Source organism: Streptopelia decaocto, assembly GCF_964273445.1.
Source record: "Streptopelia decaocto genome assembly, chromosome: Z".
NCBI lineage: Eukaryota > Metazoa > Chordata > Aves > Columbiformes > Columbidae > Streptopelia > Streptopelia decaocto.
In genome coordinates, this window is record NC_138657.1 from 9592599 (window position 1) to 9618035 (window position 25437).

Sequence of the window (25437 nt, forward strand, 5' to 3'; positions counted from 1 at the left end):
CAGACTGTTTCAACTTTTCGTTTCCTACCATGACCAGAGTGAGCCCAACACTGCCAGTACACACACAAACATTTCAAGCTTGATTTTCAGTAGGAAGCTGATACACCTTAATAACTGGGAAAGAGTAAAGAGGCTTTGCACCTCTACAAGGGCTGTTTAATTCAGATTGTTGCTCATAGCTGCAAAAGGAAGTCTGCTGTTACAGCAAAGCTGTTTGAAGATCCAGTTTGTTGGTGACCCAGATCCTGGTTTTGTTGAGCAAGCATTTTTACCACAAAATCTACCATCAGCATTAGTATTCCTAACGCACCATTTTTTCTTCAAGTTGACATCACAAACTAGTCCAGGGAGCAACTTCCACTGAGAGCAGAAAGGGTTCTGCTTTCCTTTCTTCTACGCATGCTGTAATAGAACTTAAGCCATACCACAAACTCTCAGCATCCCAGCTTCCCCTTGCAAGGATGGGGTCATGTGTTCCTTTTCACATTTCAGGATTTAAACAATTTACAGAGTTTAATTAATATTTTCTGAATGTTTACAGAATGATAAAAACAATAAGATAAAAATTAATAATAATATAGAAATAGTAAGACAGTCTGTGATTGTTTTCACTTTACTATTGTTTCTATTATTTCCTACAGTGGATACAAGAAGGTAACACAGATTTTGTGATTAAGGGAAGGAACACAGATGAGACAAACCTCTGAAAGCTGCACCTCCCAAGAAAATTAAGTTTAAAGGAAAAATACTATGCCCTATGAAGGAATTTTGTAACTAAATGACTTCACGTTTTGATTTTAGGAGACTTCAAATAGAGCCTTGCACTACAGGGAGCATAGAGACTAAAACCTATGCCATGTCCTTTCACAAGATTCCCAGTAGCCATGACAAAATGACTGCATAAATAATCCAACATCTTGGCCTTCCTGTTGCGTCAAAAATAAGGTAACGAAGATACAGACAAAAAAACAAAGGTAATTTTAGTTAACCATTTTTTGAAAACACAGGAAGGAAGAAATTTCTCACTACTTTAGAAGCTTAAAGCTTGTGAAAAATGCTTCCAACAACTGGACACAGGAGAACTGATAGATACTACTGGAGGCAAGAAAAACAGAAACATAACTCAGACAAAAGCTTTTATTAGACTTTGTGCATTAAAAGATTAATATTTGTGGCAAAGTTGCCACAGAGTAACTCCTACAAATTCTCTTCTGGAAACTAAGGACGATGACAGCAATGCCTCAACCTAGTGGAAGATGTCCACACCAACCAGGGTTCATCAGTGGAATGCTATTTTCAGTGGTTCTCCAATGTCTTATCTTTCTCCTCTTCTGTATACTAAGATGCACACTTGGTTTTAGGAGTAGGGAGGATGTTTACTACTGCACCAGCCTTCACAGATTCTTTTCTTGACTCCAGAAGATACATGTCCAAAGAATAATTCTACTGAAGGCTACAGATGTACCTGTTCGTTTGTTATTTGGCCCTGTAACTGGGAAGCTATTCGCTCTCAGAAACACTACCATACCTTGACGGGATTTAATAATTAACACCCAAAGCAAAGTCCTCAAATAAAGGGCTCATTTATCTCTGCTGCACCACAGACAGCTTCCATCCCATCAAGGCAGGACTTCAGTTAGATGTTCCCAACTTAGCAGTGTGAAAGTAATGGATGGGAAATGTCCTCTCAGGCAGAAAGGATCCACAAAAACCAAGGGCAAGAATAAAAGAAAGGGGATGAGAAAGGAATCAAGATCCAGAATCTGTTTCTTTCCATTCCCTAACCACACTTCCTAGAAGAGACTGCAGATCAGCTGACAGAAGCACCGACTGCTCTAAAGGTGACAATCACAGAAAGTGAGGGAGGCTGGGTGGTCAGCATAAGCGACAACTTTCCATCACTCCAGTGGAAAGACTCAACCGATGTAGATCCTGTGGAAGTCATTGGCACCAAAGGCAGCGTTGCACTTGGGGCACTTACGCTGCCGGGTGTCATAGCGTGTTTTCACACACTCAAAGCAGAACACATGAAAGCACTTTGTGAGCACAGCATCCTTTTTGCGCATGTTGCAGCATGGGCAGGTCAGGCGGGCCTGCAAGACAGAAATATTACAGTGAGGGTCCACTGCTTTAGGTATGTTAAAAGATGACTGAAGATCAAAGTCCTTCCATTCCTCACAAGGAGAAGATGGTTTCTTCAATGCAAGATAGGTCTGCAATGCCGGAGTACAGACAAGAGATGTCCCATAATGAAAACAGGACTACGCAGCCTTTTGACTGAAGTTAAGTTAAAGAATGAAGTTGATAGAGAAAGCTACTCACCTTGTAATCCTTGATTTCTTCCATCAATATCTCATCACAGTTGGGAACCATGTCAGGCTTCTTAGTGGACTCCAGCTTCCTGCGTAACCTAGAAATATCTTCCTGCATAAAAACAAGAGGCCAAATAAATGAGAAGTATATTCTCTATTGCAGCTTCTTCAGGGACCAAAGAGAACTAGCACCTGGCCAACCATGCACCTGGCTACATCACTCCATCACACCCTTTCATCCCTGATAGTCCAACAGACTTACAACAGATTACATTATCATCTGGCACCACAGGTATTGTCACTTTTCAGTGGACAAAAGCCAAAAGAGCCAACATCCAATAAAGCTGAAATAAAAGTGAAACCAGATGCCCAAAAAAGTAGTGTAGTTGCAACCCATGCAAACTCAATGTACAAGGAGACAGACACCAGAGCAGACAGATATTGAAGAATTGCATATGAGGTATATACCTCAGTCCTTTTGAAGTTGAACATCTCTTTCTCTCGAGTTACTCTGTTTTCCACAATCTCCTCCTGGAAGTCATGTAACTTTTTCTGAGCCAGTTCTAGCTGCGCTTTCAGATCATCCGCAAGCTGGGCTGCATCCATGGCCTGAAAAAGAAAACCAGCATAGAAATACCAAGTGTGGAAGAAGAGCTCTAGTAATTTCTAGTCCCTCTGCCTGGAAATCCAAGATTGCTCACAGAATACTCAAGCTGCTACAGATCTATATTTTCAGTCTAATTTTGTTACTTCCTAATTATTACTGGAATTACTCCAATTATTACAATATCATTACTAAAATTACTTCAACAGCACAGTATCTTTTTATTAATAAGTTCTAGTCATTTAGCTTCAACATTCTTCTTCAGTAGAGCAAACGGCTGTCATGCTGCAATGCATGTCACTTAGAAAAATGCTAAGAATCATACAATTCTCTTCTTGTTCCAAGTATTTTCAGCCTTCTATCTTCGACATTTTCTCGACTAAATTGTTTAAAGGCAGTTCTACAGCTGAACTAGACATGACTTCAAGATAAGTGTTTATTTCCAAGATCCCTCAATACCACAGAATGCAATATTAAGCACAAGTGATTGCTGAATTCCCCAACTCCTCTTCACAGTGATATTTTTGCTTTCCTTTTTGTCTGTTTTAAAGTAATTCCTGCATTTCTACTAAATGTTTAATAACAATGGCAACATCAAGCATGAGACTTAGTCTTCCTTTTCCCATAACAGACCTACTTTATTGATCTTAGACATCTGTCAAACGTCTTGACATTCTCCAGTCATATTTTCCATTTACTTACTCCACCTTTCTTACAAAAGACTTGACCCCAGTTAACTTCATCTGTCTGCTGCCTCTTCTTTCACAATAGGTCTCCTTTCAAAGGCAGCTTACATCAGCTTCCTAATCAGACTTTCATAGAAACACCCATGACCTGCACCTCCTTATCACACAAAACATCAGTTTACAATACTTTCATCAGAACTCTCTTCAGGACTCCTCAACCTTCTGGTATGCTAGTCCAAAACCAGAGAATACCAAGTTCTGTAATACCAACAAGAGTTCAAAGCCTTCTAGGCTTCCCACAAGACAACAAACAACTCCACCTCACAACACAAGAAGAAATCAAGCAGTCACTCACCTTGCGTTTGTTCATTTCCAGGGCCTGTGTTCGGAGACCTAGTTCTTTCTCGCCTGTTCCAATACTGCTTTGCAATAAATGTTCCTTCTCCTCCAACTTACGTACAACCTGCAGCTGGGCATCCACCTTGGAAAGGGAGAGAGGAGGTACAGAAGGACTGAAATTCATGCTCTGCAGGTCCTCAGAGTTGTCATTAAAGCTGCATGCTAAAACTATCTCTGCCTCCCCACAATCAAGGACTACCTCTTCAGTTTGTCTTTTTCCCCGTGAACACACCAGCAGTCTAAGAGCTGTATCCAGACCTCTTTGGTGAACACTTTAAAACCCAGCAGTCACAACAAAGATGTCTTATTTCTTGAAAGGTGGTTTAAAGAATTGCTGCAAGGCAGTGAACAGTTCCGCCCTGGTTCCAAGGATGGCAGAATATATATCTAGAAGTACCACTAGAACACAAAAATTACTTCCCACTTCCCTCCTGCTCATCAGGGCAATGAACCCGTAGGATATTTTATACTCATACATCAGTCTCTGTTTCTTACTAAGGCAGGTCCCTTTGAAGTCTGATGCAGCATACCTAGGTTGATTAGGGTAACACTCCCTCCTGTACCAATTTTGGCAGGGATACAGTTAGTTGTCTTCATAGTAGCTGATATATTGCTGTATTTCAGATTTGGGACTAAAACAGCATCAAAAAAACACTACTATTTTAGCTGTTGCTGAATAGCACACAGCCACAAGACTTTTTGTGTCTCAGCTTATAGGCTGAGGGTTGGGAAGGGGACACAGCTTGGACAGCTGACCCAAACTGATTAAAGGGATATTTCATACCATATAACACTGTGCTCAGCAATAAAAGCTGGTGGAAAGGAGGAAACAGGGAGATGTTCAGAGCGATGGTGTTTGTTTTCTCAAGTAACAATTACACATGATGGAGCCCTGCTGTCCTTGAGATGGCTGAAGGCTTACTTGTCCATGGGAAGTGGTGAATGAATTCCTGGGTTTGCTTTGCTTGTGCACACAGCTTTTCTTAAACTACTGAACTGTCTTTAACTCAACCCACCAGTTTTCTCACTTTTGTCCTTCTGATTCTCTCCCACATCCCACTGTGGGGGAGCAAGCATGCAGCTGTGTAGAGCTTAGCTGCCTATGAGAGTTAACACACAACACCTCCAGCTTCCCCCATCAGTTCTGTTGTCCTCTCTCCTCTCAGGTTACCTGTGTCTTCAGTGTCAAAACTTGGTCCGCCAGCTCCTCCTTCTCCTCTTTCAGCAGCTTGTGGATCTGGTTGGACTTGATACGTTCTGACATCAGCTTGAAGTTGGCATCATCCTTTTCCCGCAGCTGCTGCATCAGACGGATGTTCTGCTCCTGCATGTCCTCAAAAGCTTGGCCCGTGACATCCATTTCTGACAGCAGAGCCTCCTCCTCCTGCAACAGAATCCCAGGCTCTGGCAAAACTGTCTCCTGTACCTCCATCTACGACCCTGAACATTTTACCCTGAGACACCAAACCTAGCAGAGGTGAAGGAAGATGTCTCAGTACCACAGAACAGTATCTTCCCAGCAACCAGAAAACATTGCTTCCTAGAAGTCTGCACCACAGCAGAGATGGCCTGAATTAGAAGGTGTAGAAAAGGGACGTCATCTTCACAAGCATTCAGAGACTGTGGCTTGTCTGCTGGCAAAATCAGCTGTGATACAGTTGTTGCCAGAGCTGGGCAGAAACCAACTCCCAACTCCAGACAGCTGGCTGAACAGCTGTCATATACACTAGGTGAATAATTCTACATGTGGACAAATCAACATCTTCCAACTAAGAGGCTGCCAAACTCCTTATGCTCACTTAGGCCTCTTCAGCATTAAAGAAGTGATAAGATAGAACAGTTCTGTACTATAAGGAAAATAATTTGAATTCTAAAAAAGCCTATGTCTAGACACTGTCCTACCTCTCCTCTGCTGAGGTGGTACTGCTCTCTTATCATTAGATTAAGCCCTTTTTTGTGGAAGAAGGTATGTCAGAGTAGCATGCACATGCATTAATTATAAGAACTGTGCGGATAATACTTTTTAAAAGATATCCCAACCTCCTCCCCTAACAGTTGATCCAGCCATCCCTCCTCTATGCTCTTCACCTAGGCCATAAACAATCAAACATTCTCTACCACCCCCACGAGCTTTATGACACTCTCGTGTTATGAGGTTTTTTTGATTGTTGTTGTTTTTTGGCTAGTTGGGTTTCTTCCCCTTTGATGAAGAGGGACAAAACTCACATCTCTGGCACATACAGAGAGAGAAATTCCTCCTCTCAGGTAACCTTCCTGGCTGTAACCTAAGGCTGTTCCTTCCCAGGTGCTCCAACCAAGAAAGAATTTGTCTGAAACCTCTCACCTGCTTAGCCATGGCTAGTTTCTTCTGCAAATATTCAATTTGTTCCTCCACTGCTCGGATCTTGCGGAGAGCATCCTCATCAGCCATCTTTTTACTCTCCTTTTTCTCCTTGTCTTCCAGTTCTTTCACCCTCTGCCTCAGTTCTTCCAGCTACACCAGGGACAGAACAGAAATGACACTAAACACAAGAATGTGGCCTGAACAATGTTAAGAGCCTGTTTTCCCCACAATTCTCTGAAACATGGGAGAATCTGCCTTCAAAGCATAGGAAAAGAAAAATATCTTGACAGGATAGTGTATTACTGCCAGATGGACCATTAAGATGAGCTGTATGCCCAAGATCTTGATTTTAAAAGCTTTGAAAATTCTATAGCATGTTTTGTCGCAGTAGGAACATTAATGTCTTGCAGTTGTATATGTAAAGGTATGTGCAAAGACAGCATTTGCTCCTTAAAGGGTGTCTGGTCACAGACCTTCTTCAACACAAAAAGGGATAAGAAGAAAATGAGGAAGCCATAAACAAAACAAACGGACACACGAACCTGATAAAGGGTAAGGGAGGCAGTGATGAGAACCAAACCTGGTCAGTAATAGCAACTGTTGAGAGCGTGAGAATATTCCAGCAAGGTTATCTGACTGTGGACTCCGTCAACTGAGAAACTAAGGGGGGCAAGGGGTGACCAGAAACAAAATATACAGAGGCACAGACCTGACAAAACAAACATGGGGACAAAGACAAGAAACAAACGACCCCAGTCATATCGGTTGATAAGCTACCAAGAAAGTACAGGTACTGCTTCCAGGAAGATCAACCTGGACTTTGCAACTGATAAGACTGTAAATCAGGGGCGGATCCTGGACTGGGAGGGCTGTGGGAATCAAGCGAGTTGTACAAACCCAGGAGGGATGTGCAGAGTAAGGGGGAGCAAGGATGAACAAATTGGGGTTAGACAAGAGAAGGGTGTAAAAGGAGCTGGTCATATATAAAATGCGGTCAATCAGTACACACTTGTCTGCCTCAGCCCCGCATATGATCACTGCAGCCTGTCTTATCTTCTTCTATCTTCTTATTAAACATTTTCTTAACTCTCTACTTCATGTGTACATGTGCTGCACGGACTAAGTGCTAGCTACAGGTGAGACCTGTACGTGAAGAAAGTAAGAGGGCCCAGGACCACAGGGGTACCAGGCAGAGGGGCCATGCTGGTACCTGAGGGATCTGCAAATGCATGTGTGCTTGTGAACCTAGAGAGTGTTGTGCCTGTGCCTGCACAACAGACCTTCTATTTCTACCAGCTGAGGACAAGGAAGGGGACTTGCCTGTCAATGCTTATGTTTTGTTTGCATCCAATATACATGCTGTTGAAGGCAGCACATTGCCTGTGGCAGTGTGACTGGTGGCAGTGTGTGTAGGTCTCTGGGACACGTGCTCAGCTTTGCTACTGGTTCAACCTGCACTGAGCAACCATGTCCCTCAGCCTGGGCAAAGGGATCATCCCTTCCCAGAGGAGAACATCCCAAAATCTAGACATTAGGAAAAGGTTCTTCACCCAGAGGGTGCTGGAGCACTGGAACAGGCTCCCCAGGGAGGTGTCACAGTCCCACACCTGACAGTGTTAAAGAAGAAACTGGACAATGTCCTCAGACACATGGTTGTCATGTGCAGGGACAGGAGTTGCACTCCATGATCCCTGTAGGTCCCTTTCAGCCCAGGACATTCTATGATTCTATTATTTCCCTGTTCATCTCAAGACTATTCTAATCTCTTTTAAGTGACAAAAATGAGAAGAGGAACAATCTCCAGTTTTGAAGATAAAAACAACACAGTTCAGGTGCAGATTATCCAAAATTAATTTTTAAGTAACACACTAAAGAGAAAAGAGAAATTATACTTACCTCAGCTTTTGCCTTCTTCTCAGCTGCCATCAGCTGCACCTTATCCCTCTGCTCTTTGGGGGCAGAGCGGTACATATCTAGCAACAGCTTCATCTCCTTCTGGCTCTCCTGAGCCTTCCTAGAGACAGGGAAACATACAATTGTGAGAAGACAGCAGAAAAGTTATGCTGTTACATATACAGCATAAGAGTCAAAGCAACATTCTCTCCATCTCCCACGTGGTATGTATATGGAGTCATCCTTAACTCATCTTACCCTGGTAATGTAAAACAGCCAAGGAGTAGAGGCTGGAGGCTGAAAATAAACATGTTCAGGTACATACAGGCTGAAAAGCCAAGAGAAGTGTGGTGGGCAGGAGACATGTACCCTAATAGTAAGCAACTATCCATCCCTGCCTTGGTACTGATGCAAGACAGGGAAGACTACTGTACCCTTCATTAATAACCTGCTGCTGTAAAGCTTTACACAATTGTTGTGACAGCAACAAATAAATATTACTCAACCCACACTACGAAGTATCTGTTTTGGTAATTCATGCTTTACGTTGTCATAGAAGAAATGTTACTACATTGTCCAAATGACAATGAGTTACAGAGGGTGTCAGAAACCTTTCATTTCAATGAACCTAATCTCATAAGCACAAGCTTCAAGTTGTCTCTTGAACACCACAGTTTGGGCACTAGTCAAGCAGGAAAGGGAAGAACAACAACTCATACTTGAGCTCAGCCTTCAGCTGCTTTATTGCTTCAGCCTCTTTCTTTCTTCCATCTTCATGCTTCCCTTTCTCCTTCTCTTTGGACTCTCTCTCCTTCTCAGATTCCTTCTGCTTCTGCTTTTCCCGCTCTCGTTCCTTTTCCTTTTCTTTCTCTTTCTCTCGCTCTCTCTCTTTCTCCTTTTCCTTCTCTCGTTCCCTCTCCCTCTCCCGTCTCTCTCGCTCCCGTTCCTCTTCATCTCGCCTGGCCTTCATTTCATTAACATCTTCAGAAGCAGCCTTGGGGACAGACACTTGGGCAGAAGGATCATCAGGTTCCTGTTTGATTTCTGGAGGTTCCTCCTTTGTGTCTTCCGTGCTGGACTGGGACTGTAAGAGAGCACTACCACTGCGAGAGCGGATCTGTTGTGGAATAGCAAGAAAGAAGACACAGAAGAAAACAAACCATTAAGTTCTTAGCCAGAAATCTACCTTATCCCCCGTCCCTGGTCTTCCCAGGTCCATGTTCACAGACACCTTTCCATAATTGTTACTATTTTCCATGGAGCACTATCCAGCTACAAAGGAAGACTATTCATTTAGTGAGTGGAAGCAGCAGAGTGTAGAGTTCCATAGAATATTACATTGCATCCTGCATGCCGTAACAGAAAGGCTGATACTGCATTCCCCCTTCTAAGCTCTTCCTGCTCTTTTCTGGCATTTTCCCCTCTGATACCTTGCTCAAGTCAGATTGGGCCTCTCTCAGTTTGCGCTTGTATCTTAACACCTCTCCCTTCAGCTGGTGGTTGTGATTTTGGAGGCTGCTGATGAGATGACGCATCTCCCGATTAATTGGGCCTACAAAAAGAGAAACACAACTGTAGCAAATCACATTTACGCTGACTTTCTGTGAGGACTTTCATGGAGATGGAGAACAAGCTAAGTGACAAAGAACCAAAATAAGACTATTACCATTGTGCCACACAACAGAGCAACACAACACATTTGCAGAAAAAAGTCATGCTGGTTTTACATGCAACTGTAAGTCCTTGCAAATTCTGAGTTCTGATTTCCCCTTACCATTACTTTTTCCTCACAGTCCTAAGGGAAATGTGTCATGCTACAAAAAAACCTCTATAATTTAAATGCTACTTTAGAAATAGATTCATCATTTCCTCTGATTAAATATGAAAATTACTGGTTTCATGTCACAGTATCACAGTGTCACAGTATGTCTGGGATTGGAAGGGACCTCAAAAGATCATCTAGTCCAATCCCCCTGCTGGAGCAGGAACGCCTAGGTGAGGTCACACAGGAACATGTCCAGGCGGGTTTTGAATGTCTCCAGAGAAGGAGACTCCACAACCTCCCTGGGCAGCCTGTTCCAGTGTTCTGTCACCCTCACTGAGAAAAAGTTTCTTCTCAAATTCAAGTGGAACTTCTTGTGTTCCAGCTTGATCCCATTACCCCTTGTCCTATCATTGTTTGTCACCGAGAAGAGCCTGGCTCCATCCTCGTGGCAGTCACCCTTTATATATTTATAAACATTAATAAGGTCACCCCTCAGTCTCCTCTTCTCCAAACTAAAGAGACCCAGCTCCCTAGGCCTTTCTTCATAAGGGAGGTGCTCCACTCCCTTAATCATCTTTGTTGCCCTACGCTGGACCCTCTCCAGCAGTTCCCTGTCCTTCTGGAACTGAGGGGCCCAGAACTGGACACAATATTCTAGATGGGGGTCTCACCAGGGTGGAGTAGAGGGGAAGGAGAACCTCTCTCGATCTACTAACCACCCCCCTTCTAATACATCCCAGGATGCCATTGGCCTTCCTGGCCACAAGGGCACAGTGCTGGCTCATGGTCATCCTGCTGTCCACCAGGACCCCCAGGTCCCTTTCCCCTATACTGCTCTCAACCTATACTGGAACCTGGGGTTGTTCCTGCCCAGATGCAGGACTCTACACTTTCCCTTGTTAAATTTCTTCAGGTTATTCCCCGCCCAACTCTCCAGCCTGTCCAGGTCTCGCTGGATGGCAGCACAGCCCTCGTCCAAATTGTTAATGAATATATTGAATAATATTGGCCCCAGTACTGACCCCTGAGGCACTCCACTAGATACTGGCCTCCAACTAGACTCCGCACCATTAACTACCACTCTCTGGCTTCTCTCCTTAAGCCAGTTTGCAACCCACCTCACTACTCTATTGTCTAGACCACACCTCCTCAACTTAGCTGTGAGGATGCTGTGGGAGACTGTGTCAAAGGCTTTACTGAAGTCAAGGTAGACCACATCCACCGCTCTGCCATCATCCATCCACCTTGTTACATTCTCATAAAAGGCTATGAGGTTGGTCAAGCATGACCTACCCTTGGTGAAGCCATGCTGACTGCCCCTAATAACCCTCTTATCCTTGATATGCCTTGAGATGGCACCAAGGATAAGCTGTTTCATTACTTGCCCAGGGACAGAGGTGAGGCTGACCAGTCTATAATTACCCGGGTCCTCCTTCTTGCCCTTTTTGAAAACTGTCCAGGCTGTCATTCCAGATTTATAAATGAATTCCCCACAAAAACAATTTTTAATAATGCAAAATACTTTGTCATAAACCAAATTATTAGCAAAATATATGTATTTTGCAGCATCTAAAAGGAAGTCAGATAACATGGAACTGGCCTCCATAGAACACGTGAAGAGCATTGTTTTTTGAGATAAAGACCTGTCAGAACAAGTATTTATCAACAACAGACAAAGAATCAAACAAGTACGCTCTTTGCTTGTTTTTAAGCACAGCAGAAAAGCTCCATACCTGCTTGTTCATTGGCAGCAAGTGTCTGTTCAAACTCTATCCGCAGCATCTCATATTCTTTGCGAACTTGTGCCAGGGTGTCCTCTAGCTGAATCACCTCTGTGCGTAGCTTCTTGTGAAGGCTGACCTCATCCCTCTGAAGAATAAGAAACAGATAGAACGTGGCACTGTGACCCTCGAGTATCTCTCACCCCATCAACATGAGATACCAGCACAGATTAATTACTGCTAGGAAGATAAATTTCCTAAGCATCCCCAGAGCTACTCAGACCCAGTAGTGATGGTTAATGGGATAACAGTGTTCTCTAGTCTGATGGAGCAGAGGTTGGACATCAGGAAAAGGTTCTTCACCCAAAGGGTGCTGGAGCACTGGAACAGGCTCCCCAGGTGTCACAGCCCCAAGCCTGACAGTGTTCAGGAAGAGACTGGACAACACCCTCAGACACATGGTGTGAACTATGAGGTTGTCATTTGCAGGGACAGGAGTTGGACTCGAAGATCCATGTGGATCCCTTCCAAGCCAGGACATTCTATGATTCTGTTCTATGATTCTACCTCGATTAGTTCCACCTGGCGCTGGTGTGTGGTGCGGGTGCCATGAAGCAGAGTGCGGGCCTCATCAAGATGAGCCTTCAGCTGGAGACTCTCATTATATAACACAGAAAATTGGGACTGCATGCAGCGATATTCTGGGGTCTCCTTCACAGCCTCTTCCACTGCCCGTCGCAGCTCAACCTAGTCAGGAGACAAGAAAATGCCACAGAAAGAGTAATTATCTCCTTTTCTTTGGCATCTATTTTGCAAGGTAGAAGAACAGCGCAAGCTGCCACAAGCAAAGGCAAAAGTAGAACTTTAATAGCACTGCTGTGAAGTAGATGCAAGTTATATGCTGCAGTATCCATTTAAAAAGTCTGTGCCTTCTCTGTATGGACCAGGCTGTTTGTACTGCATAGTCACATGACAAGAGTTTTTGATTCTCATGTTCTGCAATAGCTTCTCTCAAATATATGAGCTTGGAAAACATCATATACCATTTTAATGGTTTTACTGTAAAACCACAATTACCTAAATCAACAAAGGCGGGCACAAAGAAAAGTATAACAGAAAACAAATGCGCAAATAGGCATTATGTTAGCTTTCTACCAGTAACAGATATAATGACTGAAGAGAAATGAGAGGAAGCAGAAGTACAGAATCTGAATTTTCCTTACAAAAAAAGTTAACACATGATTCTGACTACCAGCAGTGAAACAGAAACACATATGCACACATACAGCTCAACACAAATTAGGAGAAAAGGAAAGCTGTAAGCCAAAGGGTCTTTCAAAACAAACTCATGTGGAGAGATGCCTCAAGATAGTTTCTGGAATCTCAACTCTGAAACTTAGGTTATCGCATCAGACATTTCTTGTAACAGGCTAAAATATCTATTGATCACTAAGAAACACAAAAAACAATCTAAATTTTATCTACTACAGATGTACAGCTTTTTGTGTTACCACTATTAAGACATAAGAAACTTGTACACTCTTTCCTATATATCCACTTTACCACACTGGGAAAGATATATAAGTTCATTGACTCTTTCAAAAGCCTAGCTCTCCTACACAAGTTTCCTGATTTTTTCAGTTCTCTGGTTCCACTTGCACAGGGAAGCTGAAAGAAGAATCAATATCCATAAACAAGTTAAATCAGTTTTAACTAGACATCATTAAAATGTACCAGATAGATCGGAATGGAAAATGGGAAATAAGAAACCACTACAATTTCCAATAATGACCACGTGGTGTCACCAATGCACTGAACTGCAAGTTAAAGTCATACAAACTTGCTAAATTGTATCTGGTACAAATTATAACACAGCTAAAGTGTAAACACAGAATAGAATAATGAGGTTTTCCAGACACAGCACAGCAAGACAAAGAGGAACCAACCACACAGAACACCTTCATCCTCAAACAGGTACAGATGTCTCACCTTGAGTTTTTCATTCTGTGTTGTTACTTCCTCAAGATCCTGGCGTAGTTCCTCCAACTCATTGAGGCGATTGACAGCAAGCTCTTTATTCTCTTCCAGCTCTGCATTCATCTCCTCAAACTGTTGGGAATAAACTGCTTGTAAATCCTACTGTTACTGTATCTACTGAGGGTACTAATTAAGTAACTTTATATATTAACAGAAATTGCAGACTTAACAGTCAGGTACTAATACCAAGCAAGACAGAGTCTATTTCCATCAAGTGTGTTTCATAAGGAGGCAGCTTGCACACAGACAAAATGGATTGGCCAGAGTCACCCAGGTTTGTGGCAAAGGAGGTATCTAAATTCTGTTCCAATCCATGGCCCTATGCACAAGTTCTCCTTGACTTCACTCTTTCCTTTGCCCACAACCAAGCCCCTGACATTACCTTGCGGGCATTAATGGTGATCGTGCCCCCATAGAGGCTGCTCCCAGCTCCATACACCTTGTAGCCTTTGGAATTCACCTGTAAAAAAGGCAACAGATTTCATCAATACCCAATTAAATGCCACAACTGCTGTTATAGCATATTCAAGACCAAAAGAGGTTACACTAAAGATTCTCACAGCCAAGTACCACATCAAAACTGCACCCGTTTCTCTGGTTTCCTGGCAAAGAGGCCAGTGCTTACCCGTTCCAGAACATCTGCTAAGTGTCGATTGAGCCTCTGTTCCCTTTTGCGTAACTTGTCAATATCCCACTGGAGGTCATCAATCATAGTTTCCAGAACAGACACTCGAGATTCTGCTGTCTCCACTCTCTCTTGTAGCTTGGAGAACTGCAATCAAGAGAGTATTTCAGCCACCATATCGAATAGAATCAACATTTTCCAATATTATTGGATATTACTTTTTCTCTTATTCACCATACCCCAGACTCATGTGCTTTTCATTTATCTTTTGCAGTGGTGACAGACCACTCAATGAACTGTCCTGAATATTACATTAGCTGAATCCCAACACAGTAAAGAAAATAAGACAAAACTGAAAATGGAAAAAGGGCAGCAAGTTGGTATTATCTGATGGTATCTACTCTACAAACCACTCTAATATCAAGCAAGCACAGCATTAACACAAACAGTTATTAAAGGAACTGAAACCGCAGAAACAAATACTGCAAATCCCTTAATGACTGGGATTATCTTGTAATTAGTTACACATTCATAAATGACCCAGAAAAAACAAGGAATTTGAAATTACAGCATTGTTACATGATGTGTCACACAGGTTTACGCAACCACCTTAGCATCACCTAAACATTTCCTCTGCTCTGTTTTCTTTTAAAATTAAACCCTTTCAAACCATTGGTTTGGTTATACCCTCTCATTCAGTGAAGTCAGCCTGAATCACATACAAAATCTATGTGCATTCCTCCACAACTCTTTCCATAACTTTTGTTCAGAAGGCAACTTTCAAATTTTGTTGCTCCTGTCTCCCTCCAAGGCAATAACCTGCTTTCCAAACTATGGTAACCACAAATTATTCTAAGCAACACTCCAAAGCAGATTTCTTTCTCTCTCCTTTTTATACCTCCTGAGACATGATTCGGTGCTTCTCCTGAAGAACATCAGCCAGCTCCTGCAGCCGTCCATTTTCATGTGAGAGGTAGGTATTAAGCTCCAGCACTGCTTCTTCCATCAACGAAATATCTGAAAGATGCATAAAGAAATGAACAGAAATCAAGGAAGGCTCTAATTCTTAAACAGCAAAGAGAAAAATAAAGAGAAAACAGAAAAGGAAATTTCTGGTTTTATCTTCTGCTTACTAGATTCCTCCAGCAAGAGGTTTCTGATGGTCTAATCTCCAGCCACACAGAGCTTTGATTTGCATTCACTAAGCAAAAGGCTGTGCAGTTCAACGCATTACCCACTCCAGATGGTCAGCGATCATTCGGTATCCCCAACACAGAATGTGCCCCTGTGATCCAGTGACATCCTAATGCAGGTCAAATTCATGTGTAAACCTGCTAAAACAGGTGGCCTAAGCTAATATACCAGATGACAATTAAAGGAACCGAGCACAGGCTCATGTTGTGCTAACAAAAACGCTACTACAGAGTCGAAGGCCGCCAACTAAGGATAGTAACGCTTTGCTACAGCAGTGCTAGACCTGCCACACATCCTTGCTCAGAGCGTACAAAACACTATGGACAGCAGGCAAATCAAGGATGAGTTGATATTCCACCTAAATTTTCAATCAAATTATTAAAATTCTAACCTTAAGCTAATTAAGTTTTTCAGAGAGTCACCCAAATCTGAACTGAATCTGATACATTAATTTTCAGAAGCCGGTGGTTCAGCTTTCCTCAGCAGAACTCTGCTTTGTGTTCAAAACTGACAGCTACACTAGGTAAACCAAAACACTAGATGGGTACCATTTTGTTCAAAACTCAGAGGAAACTGAGGAGCTGGTTATTCCTACATCTTTTATTAAACTGCAGGTGAGAAGGAGTCCAATATGAGTTCGCAACAGAGATGGCACTTCTTCACTTGTAAGCATTGAAGCCTTTTACTCAGTGGCTGAGGACAGCTAAGTGATAAGGTTGAACAGTCATCTGTAAATTTTCAGGTGCACAAACACAGTGCAGAGAGAAACAACCCTTTCCTTAGCCCAACACACTGGGCAGAATACTCGGCATGCAAATTTAGAGGCAGTTATAATACACTGCTAGCATACGGTACTAGTCCTTATTAGAAGTTTGGGCTATCGAGAGTTTGGAAAGCTAAGTCAATTTATTTTTGAAAATAAATGAGCACAAGGACAGGCTTTAACGCTTACAATGCAGAATCATGTCTAATGTGGGGGTACATGAGGATCCTTGAGTACCAGTCATCTTGGTCATACCTCCACTATTCAGCTTGTGGGTCAGCACATCCACTTTCTCCTGCAGCTTGTCATACATAGTCACAATCTGGGCAACAGCGCGGCGGGAGGACTCTACACGCTCCTGCAGCTGAGATTCTATCTCCTCACTAGTGCTGCTGGCTAGGGTGGCTAGGAAGGAGAACGCTGGCTCCAGTCCTTCACCTGGGAACAGAAAGAGGTGCAAGAAGTAAATGCGTTATGACAAGCAACAGATCACTAGTCTTCGCAATCTCCGTCACCCTTTAGAAAGGGACATCAACACTGTCCACAGCTGAAATCCATCTTTTACACTGTCCTCACCCAGGTGTCTCACCTCGTTCCCTCTCATCTTTGCGCTCCTGATTACTGTCCGAGTCTGGTTCAGGTTCTGGCACCACTAGCGCTTTTCTTTCAGATAAAAGGTCTCCAACACCTTGGTCGAGGTCAAAACGTTTAAGGATGATGCGAATATTTTCATCAAACTGAAGGATGAGATAGGCCAGACAAGACAAAGAATGGATGTGAATAAAAGGAGTGCAGTGAAACAGAAGAGACAAGAGAACAGCGTATGTAAAAAAATCACAAAATGTGTTACTAACCTGATTCCAGTATCGATTGATAATCAGCAGAGAGGCATCATCAGTGGCCTGACGACGCTCCAGCTTCTCAATGTGCTCCCGTAGCTCATCTTCAATGGCTTGCCGCTGGTCCAACATCTCTGCTAGTTTCCTGTTCTTGGCCTGTAGGGTCCGGATGTCCAGCTCCTCCTGTGCAGATGCACAAGTTAGATCACTGGGCTCATACAGAAGGTAGTGAGATATTTATGCGTCCAGATTAAAAAAAAAAAAAAGAGGTTGAGTGAGGGTGTGCAAGAGAGACATACCGTTGAAGAAACGCCACCAAGCTTAATGGTCTCCACTGTGGTCCCTGAGTCTTCAACCCCTGCTTTCTTCTCTGGAGGTGCAGAAGGGCCAGGGTCTCCAGCTGCTCGTTTATTGCCAATTCCAGACATGGTGGCTGAAGCATACAGACTCCCACCTTCTCTAAAATCTTCCTGAACATTAAAGAACACTATTAAAAAAACCCAGCAAACCCACAGACAATCAACCCAATTTAGGGTTTTTAACATACAGATTCATCATGGTAACAAAATGTCCAACACAGTACAGACCATATAACTCAAAAGGTTTTGGAAAATACTGGTCAAATATTGAGTCTTAAAAGACACCACTGGGATTAGCTCTGCAAGCAGCAAGTTGATGGGAAAAAAAATCCACTGTTTTGTAATGTTAAATTGGAAGCACTGTACCTTATCACAGTCTTTGGATAAAAATCTTCATGCAGGTTTAACCTCTGCTTTTTTGATCTCTGTCTGTATCAACAAAAATTATTTAGGTTAGACTTTAACAAGCAACTGAGACCGTGTATATATGGCACCAGTTCATACCCACTAATTGTTCTTATTACATCAACATTCAAAGTCAGTTAAAGACGAGGACAGCAATATCTTGAAGACAAACCCTGTAAGAGTCTACGTAGAGATGCTAAAAATCCTACAGAACTGAACAGCAATTCCGAGCCAAGGTCTGTGGCTGGTAAAGACCCATTTGAAGAGTTTTCCTGTGTAACAGGAGAGACACTGACATGCTGAAGCGTATTTATCCCCAAGCCAATACAATCTGAAAAGTAAATACTAGTTACAGAATCACAGAACAGTTGAGGATAGAAGGGATTCCTGCAGATCATCTGCTCAGTGCTCCTGAATAACACATGGTCAGTCAGCACAGGCTGCCAAGGGCCTTGTCCAGTCAGCTTTTGAGTATCTCCAGAGACAGAAACTCTGCAATCCCTCCGGGCAACCTATCCTACTATTTGATTGACCCTTGGCATTTCAGCATTAAAACAGAGCTTGTTTTTGTTTTTTTTTTTTTATGTTTGAACAGTATTTATTTCAGTTCCCTAAAATATTATTTAGTAAAACAAAAAATATCACAGTAAAAGGGTTCCCAAAATGAACACAGCAGCTAGTGCTAGAAAACTAAACCAATTAGATCTTCATTACATATACATTCTTCTCCCATATTCACCGATGCTGTGCTGACTCAATTCACAGATCTCACTCTACCTCTAAACTAATTGAAACCCAGAAGTAAATGACAAACCAACCATACGTCTAAGATTTGTATTGTTCCATTTAAAACAATAATGACACTTACAGTTAAACTAAAGGTTACAGACTGAACCTGTCAGTTCTTATACATTTGTTTTACTTGAGCAGTTCTGTTGAAAGTAATAAAGCTACTGTATTTTTAAGATTAAGCTGGTAGACTGCTTTGCCAAATATTATCATTTAACGAGCATTTTAGCTTGGCATTGCCTTTCACCATATGCAAAATAATCTAAAGATTATTTCTAAATGAGTTACTGAAACAGCACATATACTGTTCCTGTAACTGGTCTTTTAACGCAAGTACTAAATACATATCAAAATTAAAACATAAACAGACAACTTTCACTTAACCATTTTCCTCCTTTTAGCAGTTGAATTCAGTGGGCATTGGATTTTAGCTAGAATGACTAGGCCATTGTAGGGTGTGGGGAGCAGCTGTCACTAAAAACATCTGCTATGTATCAGTCCAGTGAGCCATCAGTGACTACTGCCTTTCAGATTTTTTGTCCATGGACAAAATATTTCTTCCATTGCCTCCTGGCACCATCCCTCACAGCTCTAGCTCCCCTTCTCCCCAATACTCACTTCCTCACATGCTGTATACCAGGACCTGCCCCACTACATTTTCATGACCACAGACCCTCTCTTTCCTTTAGGAAGTCAACCTTACCCTCAGGCACAGGTATTCACGTTCTTCTCTCTCCAGACAAATCACACTGACTCATCAAAGATTGACTGTTCTCCCCTGCCAGAGACTCAGCTTTGTCTTAATCCCCTTTTTATGGTTAAAACCCTCTTACACCAAGACCAAAATACACCTCCACCTGGCACTCCTCACATCTACCACTGGCCAAAAGTCCTCCATCCTGACATCAAGTCATCAGCAACCTGCAGAGAGCAAACTTCCCCAGGCCCAGTACTTCTCATCTACAACCCACAACCACCAACTGCATTTGAGTCCTTTCACATGCTCAAGGCATCCCTAGTCAAGAAACTGTTCAAAGCTCACCTTTCAGCTTACTACACATACCAGACACTCTCTACACTTTCATTTTTTGTTCAAACAATCTACAGCCCTCTGGAGCTCCTCAAAAACGTATAATCGCCACCCATTCAGACCCCATAGACTTCCCCCAGCGACACTGCTCCATGCAGGGTTTCTAGAGCCCGACAGAGCCCACCAGAGACACACAGGAAGAATCCCACTCTAAATCAGCGGACTCCTCAACCACACAGAATCATAGAATGGTTTGGGTTGGAAGGGACCTTCAAAGCTCATCCAGTCCAACCCCTGCCATGAGCAGGGACATCTTCACCCAGATCAGGTTGCTCAGAGCCCCGTCCAGCCTGGCCTGGGATGTCTCCAGGGATGGTTCATCCACCACCTCTCTGGCCAACCTGGGACACTGTTTCACCATCCCCAGTGTGAAAAACTTCTTCCTCATGTCCAGCCTGAATCTCCCCTCTTTTAGTTTAAAACCACCACCCCTTGTCTTGTTGTAACACATGCTGCTAAAAAGTCTGTCCCCATCTTTCTTATCAGCCCCTTTTAAGTACAGAAAGGCCGCAATAAGGTCTCCCTGGAGTCTTCTCATCTTCATGCTGAACAACCCCCACTCTCTCAGCCTGTCCCCACAGCAGAGCTGCTCCGTGCAGCGATCCACGGCACCGATGCCCACAGACACCCAGGGCCGTGCCCGATCACCTCCTCCTGTCTCCCACGCCCAGTGTGGATCGCCCCGACCCTGGCACTGACCCTCCGCACGCTCGGGACCCTCCCGCACCACCGGACACCTCCCCTGTGTGTGCCTCCGGCACTGCTCCCGGGCACCGGAGCCCCGCACCCGCCGCCGCCTCACACGCACCTCTGTGCAGCCCCCTAGGCCCAGCCCTCCCATCGCAGGTGGCCCGTGCCTCCGCCCCCAAACCCACCCCCTCCCGCATTCCCCTGCACCCTCCGCTCCCGGCCTGCCCCTCTCCAAACAGCCACCGGGGCCCGGCCGCCCCACAGACCACCATACCCACCCCAAAAACAGCCGCCTCCTCCGCCGCCACCTTCCCGCGGCCCACCGGAAGCCACCGCCACCGCCGGCGGACCAATCCCGTACGCGCCTGAGCAGAAGTCACGCAGTGCCCGCCCCCTCGGCTGGCACCGCCCTTTCCGGCAGCCATTTCGCCCTCACCCGTCATGGCCGCTGCTCGGCCGGCCGCTTGCCCTCGCCCGACATGGCTGCCGTGGTTGCTACGGTGACGCGGAGGCGCCTGACGCCAGCGCCCTTACCCGCAGCAGAGATGGCGGCCGCGGCCCGCACCGCTACAGGGGGCGATGCTTCCCCGGCACCCCAGCTGCCCCGGGCCCGGGGCGGACGCCGTGGGGCTCGGCCTCCCGCCGGGGGTGTCCCGCACCGGCTTCGTCTGCCCCTGCTCCCGTACCGCGCTCCGGGAGTGTACAGAAACTGCAGGCAAACCTGTGTAGAATAGATATGTAGGAAACAATTATTTTGCAAATATAACAGGACCAGGCAGGATCTCTCAGCAAAGCATAATATCCCCCGAAAATCCCGGCTGCAATTTCCCTCCCCTGTTCCCCATTGGTTGGGTACTTCAGGATTTACAGACTACCCTGACACATACAACACCTTTCTCCTTATCAATCTATTTAAGGCATGGATTCCTGCTACTTTGGCTACACTTCCCCCTAAATTAACTTGTAAATACAGGTATCAGTATGTATACAGGTGTCAGTACATATTCCGGGAAGAGACTGTTTTACATTAAAGATTCATAGTCCGATGTCTCTCAGTCCTTCACCCTGCTGGGCTCAGGCACCAGGTCCTCAGTTATGTAAAAACAACAGTTCCTCGTTAAACGTTCCTTACGGTTAAAAATACCACACAGGCCTTGTTCCAACTAGGACTGAAGTAATATTTTTTGCTAATGCAAGTTTAAAGTATGACTTTGGTATATTAGGTTTAATATCTTCATCATGAAAATAAACCTGAGCGAACACAAGCAGCAGGAGCCGCCGTGACTGTTTCAGGTGCCTTAAGCTCAGCCCAGAAATGCTTTGTGCACAGAAAAGTGGTGTTAACCCTGGTTTGTACTGCTCATTTGGTAGAAAATGCATTTCTCGACTGCAGGAATTGTGTGCAATGATCTGTTTTCATTTATTTCTGGGGGTTGGAATGAGACGGTCTTTCAGGTCCCAGCCACCCCAGATCATTCTATGATTCAATGGTCTCCATCCACGTTTGTAGAAAAACATGGAAAATACCTACAAACCTCATCAAACTGACAGGGTTCCTGCTTTCTTTACCAGTTTGAGCAAGATTTGTGCCTCTTAAGCAGCCACAAGCTTTTCGTGCAGGTGCTGGGGTTCTCTTACCCCAGCCCCACAGCAGCTTTCCCTGCTGGGAAATGCCAGAAAAAGTACAACCCCATGTTGTAAATCACAATATAGAGGTTTGCTGTGCCCAAGAGCAATAGACGAGCCTAGTACCTGACTACAAGGCTTCAGGCTGAGTAAACATCTGAGTTCCTGAAGAAAAAGTAAAGCTTTTCCTATTTGTTTTTTTCTTTGTTTCCCCTGCAGTTGGCAGAACCAGCTTAGTGAGTCAGGGAGCTGCTGCAGCTTTGTGAGCAAGCGTGAGAGCAGCCAGGACCAGGAAACTGACCCACTTGTTTGAAGGCTGTTAGCTACACTGTACTGCAGCAGACAATAAACTTCATGGAACAGAGACAGAAAGGTGGGTACCTCAGGGGATTTTTATAAAAAGTTGCATTCAAACCTCTCCTAATTGAAAAAATTATATATATATATATATATATATATATATATATATATATGTGTGTATTTATTTATTTATTGCATTTTTTGTTCACAGCATTTCCTTGCAGCTGGAGACCCCTCAGCTGAATAAGAAACGGCTGGTAAGTCATTGATTCTCAGTGCAGCCAGCCCTTGACCAAAATGTTCAAAACCAGAAGGAGCTTTTTTGTTGAGTCAAATGTATCCCACATCAGGTCTTTAAGTCAGCATAGCTTTCAGTCCTTGTGGTTTTTCCTGCCTTTGCTTTGTACTTGTTTTTTTTCCCCTCAGCATATTGTTTCTCAGGTGTTGATCCCAGGCAGGCTGGCTTTACTTCATCACAGCAAACCTGTAACTGAAATGGACACAGTCACAACCTTTTAATACTTATTTTAGGCTCTGTCTTTTATCTCTGTGCACCTTGGCATCTCCTCCACAGGGAAAGAAAAATCCATTTCTGCAAAGCACCTTTCTACTCTGTACATTCTCTTCCATATCTATGTTAATGCTTTAGATAAACATTTATGCCGATCCTTGAGCTGCTCTGTCATACACTGTGTACTGCATAGTGTTTGGAACTGCCATAAAATGGGGAAAGTTCTTACAGACAGATAGATTATAGTGCTAAAAAAAGAGGTGGCTGTGCTTCAGGATATCTGTGTAGCTTCCCACACAAACGGCAAACTCAGGACACAAAGATTATCCCCCTCCTCCTCTCCGTCCTCTGTGCCCTCACCATTCTGATTTTACTTAATTCCTGACAGTAATTTCCTCTGAGCTCCCCTCCAGTACAAGGAATGTGCCATTCCCTTTAGTGCTGTTTATTGATTAACCATCATGTCCTTGTGAATCATAATGCACAGACAATACAAGGAGATGTGGGGAAAAAATACAAGCATAAAGACAAGCACTAAGGAGCAAAAGAGAGGGAGTATTAATAGTTGAGATAATTCAGTGAAGAAACTGGGACAACCAAGCAATCTAATGACATTGAAGAGGAACTGCAGAGGATGTCCTGCAGCAATTTGCAATTATTCAGAATCTACTAGGAATGTGACAGGTAGGGCTGTTTTTTCTTGAAACTGGCAGGTTCAACTAGAGTCCTTCATTTGCAATTGCTGAGATGAACTGAGTAAATAAAGTCGTATAAGGAACAGCTTATGGAGGAGACAATTTTGAGCTCTTAGTGTACTAGGGCTGTGACTGCAGAAGGATGCTCTGATTGATCGATTGATTCTCCTCCTGTGGACAAGACTTGTGACCAGGGCTGTGCTGAGCATCACCCATCAGCAGTCCATCACTATTCCAAATCAAAAGGACCTGCAAAACCTCAGATGTTGGCTCTCCCTCAAGTTGTAAGAGCAGTAGCGTGCAACAAAGTTTGTTATGAAAGCTCAACCCATTGGCTTGACATGCGTGCTCTTCAGTAAGGCAAGATGTTGAGACACAGTGCGGGGAACTGCTCACACCTTACACAGATGTGTCTGGACAGGCAACATACAGATAGGTAGTTAAATTTGGAAGTTGGTCACACCCAGGGCAGTACCTAGAATGACCTTTCATCCAGCGAAAATAACTGTATTGCTTTCAAGAAGAAATGCTGTATGGAAGATGGTGCAATAGCTGATCCTGCTAAAACGCGTTAGTGAAACTGGCTCGGAGATTATGCCTAACAGAAGGTCTGCCCTGGGGAGCTGAGAGAAATCCGCTGTTTTGCCAGAAAGGTTGTGTGTCCTGGAGTCTGCTGAGGAAACACCAGGGGACAGGAAGGGAGTAGAATCAGCCAGTCAGCTCCTGATGCTGTTGGTGGCAGATGGAGAAGGCGATTGCAAGTTGCACACGCAAGGAATGAGGTTGGACAAATGGACCTGAGGACTTTGGCCTCACAAAGAGCAGCTAGCCTAGGAAAATAAGCCAGAAAAATGTGACTTCAGGCAACTAATATGAATGGGCAAAGCAAAATAGTATCCACAATGCTCACAGCTGACTAACTGCCCTAGAAGAGCTAACCAGACCCCAAAATCAATTGAAGCAAAGCCCTTGCCATAAATAATTATGTGGAAAAAGTTATCCTTTTGTGTCAGCACACAAGTCAGCCTTTCATTTGCTAGATTGTAAACTGGAACCACAGCAGTTACTTCATGATAACCCCATGCCAGATACCATAGAACAGCAGGTGTGGAAGTGTGCTGTGGTAGCTTGCACATATGCTCAGAGCCTACTAGATTAGATCATGCAGTTCACAGGAAAGGTAGCAAAAGTCTCAAAAAGGAAAAAAAACAAAACAGAAACAAACAAACAGGAATATGCATGTTAGTAGAACATACTTCCAAATAAGAGTACCAGATGCTTGTCTTTGGCTTCAAAGCAAATTTAGCTCTTTCCTTGGTAAAACAACTACAGTAAATAAATAAAGAGGACAAAGAGCTTAGACTGAACTTCCTAACCCCCTTAATTTTCTTATGTGCTGGCTACATACTCCAAGATGATTCTAGCTTATTTTGCTATTTTGATCAGTGGTGCTTTGAAGCAAAAATAGAAACACTAGTGTCTTAAAAGACGTCCCTTTCTTATTGGCAAAAAGATTTTTTTTTTTTTTTTAATCTGACCTTTGAAGCACAAAGCTTCAGTCCTTGCTCAAAATTTGGTTCTTTAAGGTTTGTTCTAGTATCCCATCCTCTTGGTATGACTTAGTCTTTACGTCTTTGTGGTTAAGGATGTGCTGTAAAAATAGGATAATTTTTGTTTTTCTCTCACAAATGTTGTGAAGTAGCTAATGTTGTTGCTGTGGGCATGAAACAGAATGAAAATGTGCAGTGTGTTGTGCTAGGCACACATTTTTTAGAGTCACCAGTGGAACT

At 43.6% G+C, this 25437-nt stretch overlaps 1 protein-coding gene across 3 annotated transcripts; it reads right to left on the reverse strand.

Moving 5' to 3' along the window:
- Nucleotides 1–1123: 1123 nt before the first annotated feature.
- RNF20 (ring finger protein 20) lies at nt 1124–20854 on the reverse strand. 3 transcript variants are annotated; one of them, XM_082075595.1, is made up of 21 exons: nt 20794–20854; nt 17908–17970; nt 17482–17652; nt 17198–17365; nt 16933–17080; nt 16599–16781; nt 15285–15403; nt 14387–14533; nt 14144–14221; nt 13714–13833; nt 12292–12471; nt 11737–11872; nt 9669–9790; nt 8958–9355; nt 8242–8359; nt 6346–6495; nt 5173–5385; nt 3958–4083; nt 2781–2921; nt 2323–2424; nt 1124–2093 (listed from the first exon to the last, which is right to left on the reverse strand). In XM_082075595.1, exons 3-21 carry the CDS (start codon nt 17608–17610, stop codon nt 1917–1919), a joined length of 2955 nt encoding a protein of 984 aa, XP_081931721.1. In that variant the 5' UTR covers nt 17611–17652; nt 17908–17970; nt 20794–20854; the 3' UTR covers nt 1124–1916. The 3 variants fall into 3 exon arrangements, with proteins under 3 accessions (XP_081931721.1, XP_081931719.1, XP_081931720.1); XM_082075593.1 differs by having other exon boundaries at nt 16933–17365; XM_082075594.1 differs by having other exon boundaries at nt 16933–17365; nt 17482–17648; nt 20794–20848.
- Nucleotides 20855–25437: the final 4583 nt, after the last annotated feature.